At 37.1% G+C, this 15,406-nt stretch overlaps 1 protein-coding gene across 4 annotated transcripts in view; it reads right to left on the bottom strand.

Annotated features, from left to right (window-relative positions):
• The window catches only part of pard3bb (par-3 family cell polarity regulator beta b), a 441,444-nt gene that overhangs the window by 78,503 nt on the left and 347,535 nt on the right, over window positions 1-15,406 (bottom strand). For all 4 annotated transcript variants that reach the window (XM_055215428.2, XM_055215427.2, XM_055215429.2 and 1 more), the window contains 2 exons: window positions 14,890-15,006; window positions 9,289-9,570 (listed from right to left, as the gene is read on the bottom strand). In XM_055215428.2, coding sequence (XP_055071403.2) covers window positions 9,289-9,570; window positions 14,890-15,006 — 399 coding nt within the window. The remainder of the gene's footprint in view (window positions 1-9,288; window positions 9,571-14,889; window positions 15,007-15,406) is intronic.

The following is a 15,406-nucleotide window of genomic DNA, read 5'->3' as shown; positions in this document are numbered from 1 at the left end:
ATACAGACATTTACTTAAAGTTTATATGACTCGGCGACAGACCTTAAATTTGTGTACCTTTCGGTATTTGTGTATCTTCTCAATAACTCGCCCACACTGCAAAAAATGATTTTCAAGAAAAACATTTCTTAGTATTTTTGTCTTGTTTTCAGTAAAAATATCAAATAATTCTTAAATGAAGATGCTTTTTCTTGATGAGCAAAACGACCCAAGAAAATAAGTCTAGTTTTTAGAACAAAAATATCAAATTTAAGGGATGTTGTGCATAAAACAAGCAAAAAAAAATCTGCCAATGGGGTAAGCAAAAAAATCTTGAACATTTTTCTTAAACACTAAATTCAAGAAAAAATCAAGAAAAATTGGCTTAGCCCATTGGAAGATTTTTCTGCTTGTTTAATGCTCAAAATCACTTAAATTTGATATTTTGGGTCTAAAAACTAGACTTATTTTCTTGGGTCATTTTGCTCATCAAGAAAAAGCATCTTAATTTAAGAACTCTTTAATATTTTTACTGAAAACAAGACAAAAATAAATTTTTCTTGAAAATATTTTTTTGCAGTGCAGTTTTTAACTTTTATGCCGTTTAGTTAAACAAGACTTAAAGTGATCAAACTTTATTTGTTTGAATGCATAGAAATATGTACAGACATTATAAACTTTTTAAAAAGTGAAAGGTGCAAATACTTTTAGCGCAAATTTTTCATTTTACGTGCCATTTAGTCGTGGCATAGATGCTTACTCCATTTTCCATGAAAATAACATACAGTACATGCTTTAAAACCCCATTAAACTCTCATTGGTGATATACGGTGAAATAAAGAGACAACAGCAGCAATGCGAGCGCAGAGAAGGGCTCGCAGATGCGGGGAGACACTTAGGGGAGATCTGGCACCCTTTAAAAGCAGCCGAGTGCGCCTGCAGCTCTCATTCAGCTCAGCAGAATGGCTGATTAATTAACGGGCAGAAAAGCACTCCAGCACTCACACAACCAACACTAAAAGCTTTTCTTTCTCCATCTAGTGATTTCTATAATTATTTTGATGGCGAGGCTGCGCTAGAGGCCTCAAGAAAGCGTAGAAGGAGGGGAAAGAGCTCTAATAGTGGAGCATTTTTATGTGGGCCAAATCTTTCAGTGAGGTACAGTATCTGGGCACAATAGCGGATGATGGAGGACTGGAGTGGACACTGGTAACCTGTGGAGTAGCTCTTGATGGGTCTGTGCACTGTTTTGGACCGACCCTGGCAGGGTAACATCAAGGTTTGGTGGAGGGTTTGCTTAGGGCAGCGTGAGGCTTTTGTGTGCGGATACATACAAGACACGCTGTTCATACGGCAAAGTGGGGCTCTGAGCGAAGAGCGAGCAACCTTGGAGACCTCACTGTCCTCTTTATCAAACTGAATGTCATATAAAAGTGTTTTTTGGAGATGTGGAAGTAAAGCTTGCCTGTCTCAAGCTCTCTAAAGAACCCAGCTGCCCCTGTGCAGATAACCGAGCCACCTGTCTCTTTCCCAACCCTTTTTCTCTGAAGGGAACAATGATTATTTTTTAATTGGAGTGGAGCAGAGCTCTGGAGATTCTGGTTGTTATAGTAACTTTTCGTGTTGAGTGCAGTGGGGCTCTTCAGGGCTGAAGGAGCCGATCGCTGTGGTCCCCACTTCTCACAAGCAAAGCCAAATAGCTTTCCCAAACCCACAAGCTCTCTTCTTCTCATGTGGAGCATTTTGAGGATCCCGCACTCTTTTCTTTCACTGCATTCCCCATGTCCTTCACCTGCCTGCCTTTCCATCTCTCAACCTCAGATGAAAGGAAAGATGGATGGTCTGAGAGGCTGGCATCTGGGTGTTAAAAGCGTGTGGGTTTATGCGGGCACAGCCTGACCTGAGTATTAATAGAACAGGACAGAGTCTTTTTGTGCATTGAAGATAATCAGCAGATGAATCTCAAACTTTTCTGATCGGCACCCATTTCCAAAATGCTTGCAAACTCAAACACAGATGTGCAAAAAACGAATTAAGATTTACTTCAGAATCGTATTAACTTCTAAAAATAACAACAAACTGTACCGTTTCTTGACTATTCACTATTTTAGTCACGTCTCACTGCTTTCTCAGCGTTTTGCACCATAAGAGCCAAGATTTTAAGATGCTGTATATAAAGTAATTAAAAAGAAGTATTGTGTCTTCCTCCACTAAGCTGTTTTGAACATAAGGACCTTTTGTCTTCCGTAGCTCGCATTTGAGCTATAAAACCTGCATATTTAATATATCGTCTACCCTACAGCTATAAAATGAAGTAACAAAACAACTATAAATAAGATTATACGTTTACAGAAATCGCTGGCAACCCCATCTGCATTTCCGGTGACCCTACGAGGAGTCGCGAATATAATGTTGAGATGAGAAGATCCTCATAGTCTTATAACTGAAGCAAAACGCTAATAAAGGACTGTGTAGCTGCAGATTTATCCCACTGGTTCAAAACATCTACCACACCAAGCGTAATTGCTTGGGAAAGATTTGCCAGGAGTAGGCAGTGCTGTGCTCGGGTCTTTCCTACAGAGACGAAATCAATCCACGAGTGAAGTTTGCGCTTTAGGCAACAGCACCGGAGCAGCCGAGAGGACCAAAGGTGCTTTGAAACAAGACAGTAAAAAAATGAAACATTTTATAAACATCGCACGTAGCGTTTCGTTCCTACACTGCAGCAGCAATTTCATTTGATTTATTATGTAAGAATAAATGATTTTTCTTAATCCTTCAAACAATAATGTATCAGGCAGACAAGTTAATTCACAATGTAAAGCTTCCGCAATGACTTTTAATAAACCTAAGCTGCAAAACGTGTTATTGGTCACAGACATTAAAAATGTGAGCTTAGTAACAAATGACCCGTGTGCTCATATTTTTTGCCTGCCCGGATGAATGACTGTCTTTAAATGCAAATAGGTTTGCTGATCATAACAGGGGTCATTTACATACAGATATATACGCATTACTAAAAGTGTCTTTAGAAGTCCATTTATTGTTTGTTATTTCCATATCATTGAACATTCAGCTGCAATCCAATCTCTCTCAGTAGGGCTCTCTGCTTGCCTGTACTGTACAAGCAGAACGAGAGGCAAGATTAAATACGTTCATCTATTTTAAGTGCATTTTTTAAATGCTGTTAAATCATACAAAAATGATGGGGTAAACTGAGAAACCTAATTTTAAGGGTCAAAGAAGGGCTAGAAAATGGTCTTGTAAAACTAAATTACAATTGCTTCTGGTGCAAGAAGCCTTGACTAACACTATGGGATGGTTTCCCAGACAGGGTTCAGATTAATCCAGGACTAGGCCTTAATTATATTAGGACATTTTAGTCGTTTTTACAATCAAACCATACAAAAAACAATACTGGTGTGCATCTTGGGACAAAACAATGGCGCTGATATATGTTAAAGGATTAGTCAATTTTCTTAAAAAAAAAAAAAAAAATCCAGATAATTTACTCAGCACCATGTCATCCAAACTGTTGATGTCTTTCTTTTGTTCAGTCGAGAAGAAATTATGTTTTTTTAAGAAAAACATTGCAGGATTTTTCTAATTTTAATGAACTTTAATGGACCCCAACACGTTTAATGCAGTTTCAACGGAGTTTCAAAGGAATCGAAACGATCCCAAACGAGGCATAAGGGTCTTATCTAGAGAAGCAATTGTCATTTTTGGCAAGAAAAAAAATTGCACTTTTAAACCACAACTTCTCTTCTTCCTCCAGTTGTGTGACGAGCCAGCGCTACCTCACGTTATTGCATAATGACGTAGAAAGTTCACGTGTCACATATATGAAACGCACATTTGCGGACCATTTTAAACAATAAACTGACACAAAACATTCATTAGTATCATTCCACATACAACAACGTCGGAAAGGTCCTCTTTCTCCACACTTGTAAACACTGAGGCGTAGCTTTGATACATCATCCGTGACCTCTTAATGTGATGACATATTATGTGAGGTCGCGCTGGCGCGTCACAGGACCGGAGGAAGACGAGAACTTGTGGTTTAAAAGTGCATATTTTTTATTTTTCTTGTCAATTATGACAATCGTTTCGTTAGATAAGACCCTTATGCCTCGTTTGGGATCGTTTAGAGTCCTTTGAAACTGCAATTTTAAACTGCATTAAAACTGTTAAGTGTTGGGGTCCATTAAAGTCCATTAAAATTAGAAAAATCCTGGAATGTTTTCCTTAAAAAACATAATTTCTTCTCGACTGAACAAAGAAAGACATCAACAGTTAGGATGACATGGTGGTGAGTAAATTATCTGGATTTTTTTAAGAAAATGGACTAATCCTTTAAGATATAAACATATATAAACTGAAAATATAAACTGCTACACTATTAAACTACTCATTGTATTTTTACGGTAACATACTGGCAGCACTATTGTAGGGGTTAAAGGTGGGTTTGGAAAAGGGAGTTGGGCCAAGTACCAAAACACACTTGTAGCCAATCAGCAGTAAGGGGCGTGTCTACTAACCAACATCGTTGCCTGCGTTGCGTATGTGTCTATCAAGAAGGTCCAGATTCTATTGGGGTAGGAGCGTGTTTGTTTAGGTGATTTCAAATGTCAACATTGGCTTTTAGAGATCATGCACCCCGCCTTAACTGTAGATGTGTTTTATACTATGATGCCCTTACCGCAATTTCATTTTTTTAAACCCAGCAATGGGTCAAAATGCGATTAATCCAACCCGACGCATTGTAATTTAATCCCAAAATATGTTGTTGTTTTTTTCAAAATGATGGGTTTTATAAAAAATGTTTGCGTTAATTTAACCCAACTGTTGTGTTCGTCCATTTTTACCCAATGCTGGGTTATTTTGAATAAGTCCTTAAACAATTTATATATAAAGTAAAAAAGCAGTTGGAGCATCATCAATCTTGTTGCACTTCAGCAATGACCACACATACCCATAAGCCACTGCACATATTGAGAGACTCTTTTTTTATGACAGCGGTGGGCAGCAGACTGCGTGTTAAACTGCCTGTCTAAATAACCGAGCAGTTTTAATGACTCTCACAGGACGCTTTTAAATCAGACAGATCAGCCGTATGACAGATCAGCTCCCCCGCTTAACAAACTCTTCAAACGACATGAGAGCTTCTCACGCCGACACCGGAGCCACTGATGATGTTCTCACTCACGACCTCACGACTGCCCATCAGCAGCTTATCAGCGAATATTCAATCTAAAACATTTCCATTACTCAGGACGGAAATGAATATGCAGCGTTATTAGGACTCGAAACCTTGGCGGAGGGCGAAAAGTTAAAAGCTGAGGGATGGAGCAGGTTGTGTTTATCAAAGCCAGAAGGTGTAAGAGATGAAGACACCTGACACACACAATGTGTCATATTATGATGCACATGACACATATATATCCATAATGAGCTGCTATATCTGTAAAGCATATCTTCTGTTGCTGTGTGGCAAATGACTTTCATACGAATAAATTAAAGGTTGCTTAGGACATATTCAGCTATATATGACCTACAAATGAGCCTACATACAAGTAAAATTATGTAACATTATTATTTCATATAGAATGCCTTTTGTGTTAGTGTGTTTTGTGGGGAAGGGAGAACATTGTGATTGTAACACATTAGCTATACATATTTAGCAAAAAGTGTTTGAATAAAATGTCATAAGGGAAAACAAACCGAGAAAATATTAATACATTTGTGGTGCACAATCATGGGGGATGAGTAACTGTATAGATATCCCATCCAGAAGGAAGTGAGAAAATCAATGTCAGAGTAATAGAGAGAACCACATAGTCTCCTCTGGGTGTACATACATGTGTCTTTCTGTGTCTTAAGGTTATGAGAACTACACGGCAAACAAGTCAATACTAAGAGAAACACATAAATATAGATTTCGACCGATGTTTGCTAACAGGTGTGTCTATATCATCTGTTTTATAACATATTGGAACATGGCTCACTGAATCAGAAATTGAAGCTGAACTACAGTATCTGTTTTGGTTTTGCTTTGATGGCAGACCTATACTTAATTTGAAGTACCTATCCTTTTTTTAAGCATTTATTTCACAGACTTATCAAAATTACTTTATTACCAGATCATTATTTAATATATAAACCATTTGTTTTAAATTCCCAGTGGCCATGAAGTGCAAACCACAACAAGTAATTACTAAACAACAACAACAAATTAAAAAACACCACAACAAATTAAAAAACAACAACAAATAAAAAAACACTACAGCAAATTAAAAACCACTACAGCAAATTAAAAAACACTACAACAAAATAAAAAACAAATACAAAATAAAAAACACAACAGCAAATTAAAAAAAACACTACGTCAAATTAAAAAACACAACTACAAATTAAAAAACACTACAACAAATTAAAAACACTACAACAAAATAAAAAACACTACAACAAAATAAAAAACACAACAGCAAGTTAAAAAACACTACAACAAATTAAAAAACATAACAAAATAAAAAACACAACAGCAAGTTAAAAAAACACTACAACAAATCAAAAAACACTACAACAAAATAAAAAACAACTACAAAATAAAAAACACTACAACAAATTAAAAAACGCAACTACAAATTAAAAAACACAACTACATTAACCTACCGGAAGAGGTAGGTACCAGTGGGCAACATGAGACATCGCTGATTGGACGACACTGCAGTTCGGCTTTTGAACTAGAAGGTATTCTTCCTGTAGCGCATTTTTTCAAACATGAATGTTACAGATGACCCAAACGTAGTGGTTTTAATTTGCTGTAGTGTTTTTTTATTTGTTGTGGTGTTTTTTTAATTTGTTATAGTGTTTTTTAATTTGCTGTAGTGTTTTTTTTTATTTGCTGTAGTGTTTTTTTTAATTTGCTGTAGTGTTTTTTAATTTGTGTGGTTGTTTTTTTAATTTGTTGTAGTGTTTTTTTAATTTGTTGTTTTTTAATTTGTTGTTGTTGTTGTTTAGTAATTATTTGTTGTGGTTTGCACTTCAGGGCCACCGTAGATTTTAGTAATACCACCTACTCGAACACTCAATACACTTATTATTAATGCACTATTAATAACAGTAACAATGCAGTATGGGGAACACATATTCACTATTAACTACTGTAGGGGTGTGACGAGACACTTACGCCACGAGATGAGACAAGAGACGACACGTGATTGGGTTCACGAGAACAAGATTTTTTACACTTTTTTAAAAAATTCTCAATGATAAAATATATGAATGAGAAACTGAAATCATATAATTTTGAAATGTTTTAACTAATCTAGTACTGTCCCTTAAAATTATTTTGCTAATTGATAATGAAGTAATTTGATATTTAATAAAAAATAGACCTAAGTGAGCAATAACCTTTAAAATAACATGTAATAATGATGATGCAATAATAATTGGTAACAACACATGGTTTTATAAAAAAATATTAACATGTATAAAAGCCAGCATTGTGTATTATAACAAATGCCTGCAGAAGGTGTCAGCGGACTCGCTATTGTTTTTTTTTTGCTATAGTTTTAGATAAAAAAGCTTACTTTTGTCAAAACAACATTTAAATTTATTTAAATCTTTAAAGGTGACATATCATGAACATCAGACTTTTTTCATGTTTAAGTGCTATAATTGGGTCCCCAGTGCTTCTTTCAACCTAGAAAATGTGAAAAAGATCAACCCAGTAACTTAGTTTTGGTAAAACATTCTCTGCTAGCATGTTAAAAAATAAGTAATTTAAATTTGGCTCCCCTTGTGATGTCAGAAGGGGATAATACCGCCCCTTAATCTGCACTTTCCAACCACAGCGCTGCGATTTAGTGCAGAGATCAGCTCATTTGCATTTTAAAGGGCACACCTAAAAATGGCAAATTTTTGCTCACACCTACAAAGTGTCACTTTTAACATGTTAATTAAATAAATTATCTATATGGTATTTTGAGCTAAATCTTCACATATGTACTCTGGGGACACCTAAGATTTATTTGACATCTTAAAAAAGTCTTGTGAAATGTCCCCTTTAATATTTGTCCAAGTCTTTACAATAGAAATGATACAGGCACTGATATTCTTGAGCAAGATCGTCCAGACAGTAAATCATGTAAACTCAGAGTACAGGTCTAACCTGTTGAGACACTTTACATGTGAATGGTCAACAGAAACACAAAGCATCTTAGACTTTATATGAGTTCCCAAATAAATATTACTGGAAACCCAAACAAAAAAGCACATGTAGTAAAAAAAACAAGAATATATAATGCACGCACTGTAAAAGGGTATCACGAGACAGCATTTCACCTTCACCTCCACCTCACCTTTAAACTTGTAAGATCTTGTCGCAAGAGATCGCGTCACATTTCTACCCCTACTAAACTACAGATTTTGCCTCAATAAACTCCTAATTTACTGATTATTAGTACGTAGTACAGTAGTTGTAGAGATTAAGTGTAGATAGGTATGGGTTAGGATTAAGGGATGAATAATGTGGTCATGCATAAATATTTGCTTTGTAGTTATTAATGAACAGCCAATTTGCTAGTAATATGCAAGCAAATAGTCCACTTGCTAAAGGTTGAAGATCCCCATACTAAGTCCCCATACTAAATGTTACCACAAAAAAACCTTAATGCAATGCAGGTGATGACTTAAGCATGATAAAACATGATTTGTTATGCTGAACAGAAAATGCTGAGATCCTTGTAAACCTGCAGACAAGATATGTAAGGATGATAGACTGCGGACCTCTGAATAATTGAAAATAATACACAACCTGAAGTGCTAATGTGACACAAAGCAGCATAATATATCAGGTATGGTGCCTTTTTCATAATTGAATGGTAGTCATACTGTACACTGTCAGAAAAAAATTGATAAAATATGTACCTCAGTTGGCACTGGGAATGTACCCTTTCAAAAAGTACACATTCGCACCTAAGGTGTTCATATTTGTACCTCGAAAGTACATACTGGTACCAAAGAGTGCTTAAAAGAAGATACCTATTAGTATCTCAAATGAAATGTATCCATATCATATTACTCCCTTTACCATTAGGGTACTGCCCCAGTGACAGCTGGGGTACATATTTTGACCATTTTTTAACCGTGTTTGGAAATAATTCAAACAATTTGGCAAAGTGATATTGAACTTGTAATGCAGTCAACAGATCTGGAACTACTTCATAGCCATTAATTGCAACGTATCAAAATCAAGAATTTACAGTGACTTGATAAAAATAAAAAAAACAGGCTTCTTACCTGTCTGCTGCAGGGGTTGGTGGGCTTCGTTGTTTGTTGACTTTGGCATACAGACCATCCAGAGGGTCTTCTGTGGACGGATCTCTGCTGTGTGACACTGGCATCGGGGGTCTCTGTGGGGAGGGACTGCGGTTACCATAAATGGGCTGAGAAGGTGAGCCGCGCTCCCTGAAGGTGTTGATACGGGCGTAGTTTGGATCATGGTCGTCGTCTTCTACGTCAGGTGGGGAAAAACGATCTCGAACTTGCCGATCCCTCAGTTCCTGGTGCTTGGCCTCAATTCTGCCACAGAGGAAATCAATTGTTTAAAAAAAAATTTGTTTTTGATCTGACCTTCATTTTGATTTCTTGAATTGATTCTATAATACAAACTAACATAATTAAAAGAGAAAAAGTAACAGGGCCGGTAAACTTCACTAACTGCCACCACCCAAGGCACTGAGCCAATTTAGAAGGAGGCAAAACACAGAAAACATATCCGCATACCTGAATTGTATTTACAAAAAATACAATAAACCCAAAAAGGTCAAAAAACAGATTTCAGGCCCAACCAGCTGATTTTGTCTTTCCTTTTCTGTGTCTCACAGGAAGCTCAGTCAATAAAGTCTCTCTCTGAACAAATGCCACTCCGCAGCATATGGGCGAGAACAGCACGACTCCGACTCACACTTCACATGCTTCCAAGACCAAATAAGCCTCGGCAAACACCACACAAAATAATGACTGCAAAACATCCCTGCATCTCGGCTAAATATATCCATCCCCCTTGTCCGCTGACAGAATAAACACAACAAGAGATGTAGGGGAAATATAGTCCTGTATAATCTTGATAGTGTACCGCAACAAGCTGTCAGTCCTAGAGAGATAATTAGATGAAAATTGTCCAGGAAGAGACAAACATATAATGACCATGTAAAATTATTAAATGCCATACTTTAGTTAAAGGCAGTGGTTCCCAAACTTTTTCAGCGTGCGGCCCCCCTTGTGTACGGTGCATTCCTTCACGGCCCCCAAAAGAAAATTTGTGACAAAAAACTGTTCTAAAACTCAACATTTTAATAAAAAAAAACATTAAATTTTACAAAAAAGTAGTGCTTTTGGTTAGTAACCTTATTTTTTAGGTTTAATTACACAGAATTCATGATAAATTAATGTATTTCATAAAATGTCATAAAACTGGGGGCCCGCTGGCATCAACTCGCGGCCCCCAGTTTGAAAACCACTGGTTAAAGGGATAGTTCACCCAAAAATAAAAATTCTGTCATCATTAACTCACTCTCATTTTGTTACAAACCTGTATACCATCCAGACTTCTGTCACAAAATACTAGATTTATGATGCTAGAGCATCTCTATATCAAAACAGACCATATTCTGATGCTATACGATGTATAGTAATGTTAATATTATTAACGTTTGTAGACAGTAGCCTATAGACATTGTTAACAGTGTAAAAACAGTGATGTCATACCGCGGTTAATCTAGAGCGTGTCAAGAGGTTAAAATTATATTTTATTCTACCAGGTTGAGAAGAGCACCCAAAGCAGATATACCGTACATTGCCAAGACGTCTACACCATATGCATGTTTTCACTTCTACAAAATCTGCAATTCGTCACATGCTAAGAAATGTCCAAGGTGCATACTGCAAATCTTATAACTACATTTATAATATAGATTATAAGGAAATCTGTTCTTTTTGAGATATCTATCAGATGTTTGTACACGTACACTCACCTAAAGGATTATTAGGAACACCATACTAATACTGTGTTTGATCTCCTTTCGCCTTCAGAACTGCCATTTTTCTGCCTAAAGGTGCTGAAAGCATTTTTTTAGAAATTTTGGCCCATATTGATAGGATAGCATCTTGCATTTGATGGAGATTTGTGGGATGCACATCCAGGGCACGAAGCTCCCGTTCCACCACATCCCAAAGATGCTCTATTGGGTTGAGATCGGGTGACTGTGGGGGCCATTTTAGTACAGTTACTCATTGTCATGTTCAAGAAACCAATTTGAAATGATTTGAGCTTTGTGACATGGTGCATTATCCTGCTGGAAGTAGTCATCAGAGGATGGGTACATGGTGGTCATAAAGGGATGGACATGGTCAGAAACAATGCTCAGATAGTCGTGGCATTTAAACGATGCCCAATTGGCTCTAAGGGGCCAAAAGTGTGCCAAGAAAACATCCCCCACACCATTACACCACCACCACCAGCCTGCACAGTGGTAACAAGGCATGATGGATCCATGTTCTCATTCTGTTAACGCCAAATTCTGACTCTACCATCTGAATGTCTCAACAGAAATCGAGACTCATCAGACCAGGCAATGTTTTTCCAGTCTTCAACTGTCCAATTTTGGTGAGCTCATGCAAATTGTAGCCTCTTTTTCCTATTTGTAATGGAGATGAGTGGTACCCAGTGGGGTCTTCTGCTGTTGTAGCCCATCCGCCTAAATGCATTGAAGCAACTGCCATGTGATTGGTTGATTAGATAATTGCATTAATGAGAAATTGAACAGGTGTTCCTAATAATCCTTAAGGTGAGTGTATATAATGCTTTAGGTTGATGAGATGAAGCTACATGTATGTACTCACGGGGATGAGATGGCCTCCCTCGAGCCTTGTTTCCTCTCTAACACACAGAGGAGTTTAAATTTGTCACTGTATCTTGTGCGTGCTCAAAACTGCTTTACGACAATATCTACAAGCACCATATGACTTCAACTGAACTAAATCAAATACGGATATGCGAGAAAGACATAGCATGCAGAGATGGAGATAATTAGTGTTTAGCTCTGTTTCAAACAGCACTAATCAGTTTGTGGTTCTGTTGTCTACGTAGGCAGCATTTGACGTTAAGTGTGTTATAAATAGTATACAGAGTAATTATGCTACTATGAACCTTCTAGTACATATTGACTGAAGCAAAGTCTGCTCAATATCGCCCCAAAAACCTGACCTGACCATGGGGGTGTGATTTTGACATGAGCAAGGAGTGGATTTTTTAAAAGTCAGAACTTTTGGGTTTTCGTTCCACTACCGCTCCATCACAAGCTCATATTATTTTTTATGTAATGTTTTTATTTGGAAATTGATTTAATTTGTCCTCAAACAGAAATTTAATATATATGGTAGTGATGCATGCATTGCGTAATATTTACAGATACTGCTCAGCGGGTCAGGCGGGTTAAGTAATAAAAATAACATTCTGATTCTTTGCGGTTGGATGCAATAAATAATTAATGATGGAAATTTAGATTTCTAAAATGTGAATATGTTTCAAGTGCCTGGCATGCGATATTTATCAGGTCTGAAGCGCTGTATGTATGTGACAGCCACAATAACTAAATAAATGTTCATTTAAAAGCAGCATACTTCAACGTGGCGGTCAGGTGCAGATTTTCCTACTTTTGTACATAATTTTACATGGTTTAATACATCTTAGAAGAGAGGTTTGTGATATTTTAAAACAACTTTGAACATTTAAAGTGAAGAAGTATTTAGACACAAATTTCTGCCATGCAGCAAACAGAGCAAGTAGCGAATGAGGAGGGAGCGGGGAGTAGGGCTGGGTATCGATTCAGATGTTCCAGATCGATTCGATTTCGATTCACAAGCTATCGGACCGATTCAATTTCGATTCTCGATTCAATTTTCGATTCAGGTTCTCTGGGCGGTTTTTATACTCGAGTCTCGATTCAACGTTAATAAATAAAGATTTAATACAAATACTATATTAATAAAAAAGAACAGCGAACAGCGTTTACAAGTGGATAATTAATAAAAAGAAATTAAGAGCCACAACACTATTGTCGTCATCTTGCTTGCAAAATCTCTGACTTTTTATGTGAAAGTGGCATCAATGTCGATGAAGCACCTGAAACCGCCATTTTAAGCACTGAATGAATGAATGACAGGCTCGCCTCTTGCTCATTGGTAACATCGCGCAAGGCAAAAAAGAGGGTGATATCTAGTGAAGAAGACTAGTAATTAGATTAACGTTAATCTTACGTTCAATGTTTGCGGAAATAAATCTGAAAGAAAAATTTATTCTGCTCTTTGAGAGTCGATTTTGAATCGACCACGTAAAAAAAAAACACAAAAAAAGATTAATCGAAAAATATATAAATTTTTGCCCAGCCCTAGCGGGAAGTGAGCAAGTAGCAAAAAATGAAGAACCTGGAGCAGAGGTGGAGTGAATATAAAATGCTTTGAATGCGGAGGGGGAATTGCTGCCGCTCCAATCCACTCTCATACTCTGGTCTGTAAAAGGTACAGTTGTGTGGTTTACTTTAGTGTGACCTATCATTGCTTTCAAATTATATAGTGTATACACACACATATATGGATGATGGAGAAAATACATATGGTGTAAATTAAATATTCTTTTGTTAGCCCAGCCAAGGCCACAATGAAAGTCTGTACATTTTGCATATGAATTTAATATACTAATACGCAACCATGTGCTTTAGTCACCGAATTCACCAGCAACTCCAGCACTGTCGGCCAGTTTTGAAATGCTTATGACAGATGTCACTCTCTTTACCTTACAACGACTGGCTTCTACCCCCGGGGTTTTTCTTTTGCATTACATTTCAATTTAAAAAGTTTGGGAACTTTCTGATGTCCTCACAACTTGTCAACTTTCCTTGAAAGCTGTTGCTCAACATTCGTAAAAAATTAACTAAAAACACATGCTCATCAGATGAAAGGTTGTGCCTATAAACATATACAGTTGGGTAGCTTGGCCATATTCTTAAATGCCATTCACACAGCACTTTGGTCCCAGAAAATGTCCATAAAGTTGCAAGAGAGGCTTCTTTGTGAACACAAACACGTTGCATAAATGTTCTAGGATCGCTCCCATAAAGAGAACCTAGTAACATTGACGAAATATTCATTCTGTGTGAACAAGAGGCAGAAACAATGTCATAAGGGGCGTGCTGTAGTTAGGACGTGCATGTCATTGCAACAAGAAGTTAAGAGAAATCATGGATAATAAGCAAACAAAAAAGTGCAGGACTTTAAATACATCAAATGTCTTTAGCCGATCTTTACGGCACGTGTGTGAATGCACGCACAGATTCCGGAAAATAATACACTTCCACAATTTGTGGAAAAATCTAACAGATAACTCAAAAGAAATGTTGATTATAATTCCTACATAATTAAAAATGTATCAATGAAAAAGATCAATCTGATTAAAAATTAAACAGTTTTACCCATTTTTGCATGTATTTTGTATTGGTTGGCATATTATATTAGCTTATTATTTTTTTCCAAAGTTTCTACTATTATGAGATTTGTACACTATAATGAATTCCATTTGTGTGCCATACGTTTACATATCTCGGGTCCTTGTTTATTAGTTCAATACATATTTTGGTTAGTCTGATAAGCTTTTGATAATAACAAGTGGTACTTTCCAAACCCCACGTATGAACATCACATATTCCATCTTAATCTGTTTATGAGATATAAAAGCCCCGGGTCCAGAAGACAGCTGGCTGTGTAGACCATAGCAAGGCAGCTTACTACGTTTTGTAGTCTTTGAATTGCAATGTAATAAGATGAAAGAGTTATCAATCTCACCTTTCTCTTTCCTCCTTCATCCTTTCCAACTCTTCCTCACTCAGAATTTCTGACATCTGCTTCTGCACATTCATTTTTGTATCCGTCTTGCACTTCTCTTCTTTCTTCTTTCCAAATCTGAGAGAGAGAGAAAAAGAGAGAGATCCGATGAATGATCACTGTTTGCAAATCACATTTATCTAGGAAAACAGAGTAGAGACTATCTATAGCGTATGTGTGTACTCTGGGGAGTTCCTAAATCACTGCAGGGACCAGACCAGTCAGTAGAGATCTTCTGTTAACATGCATCATTTCTGCACCAATGACTGAGTCCTGCACCCGTCTCCATTTTCTGCACTCACCGGAGGTCATTCCTCATGTGTGCCTGTGTACGAAAGCCACCGCCGCCCAGCCGAGCGCCGCATCATAGAGCGTCAAGGCACTGTATCAATGTCACAGTAAGCAGAGGCACACACACACACACACCGGGAGATGTGTAAGATCTAAAACACACACTGGTGAAATCACACCATTGAAC

Source organism: Misgurnus anguillicaudatus, chromosome 17 (assembly GCF_027580225.2).
Source record: "Misgurnus anguillicaudatus chromosome 17, ASM2758022v2, whole genome shotgun sequence".
Taxonomy (NCBI): Eukaryota; Metazoa; Chordata; class Actinopteri; order Cypriniformes; family Cobitidae; genus Misgurnus; species Misgurnus anguillicaudatus.
Note: the sequence above shows the minus strand (reverse complement) of the source record. Positions and strands in the feature narration are given on the sequence as shown.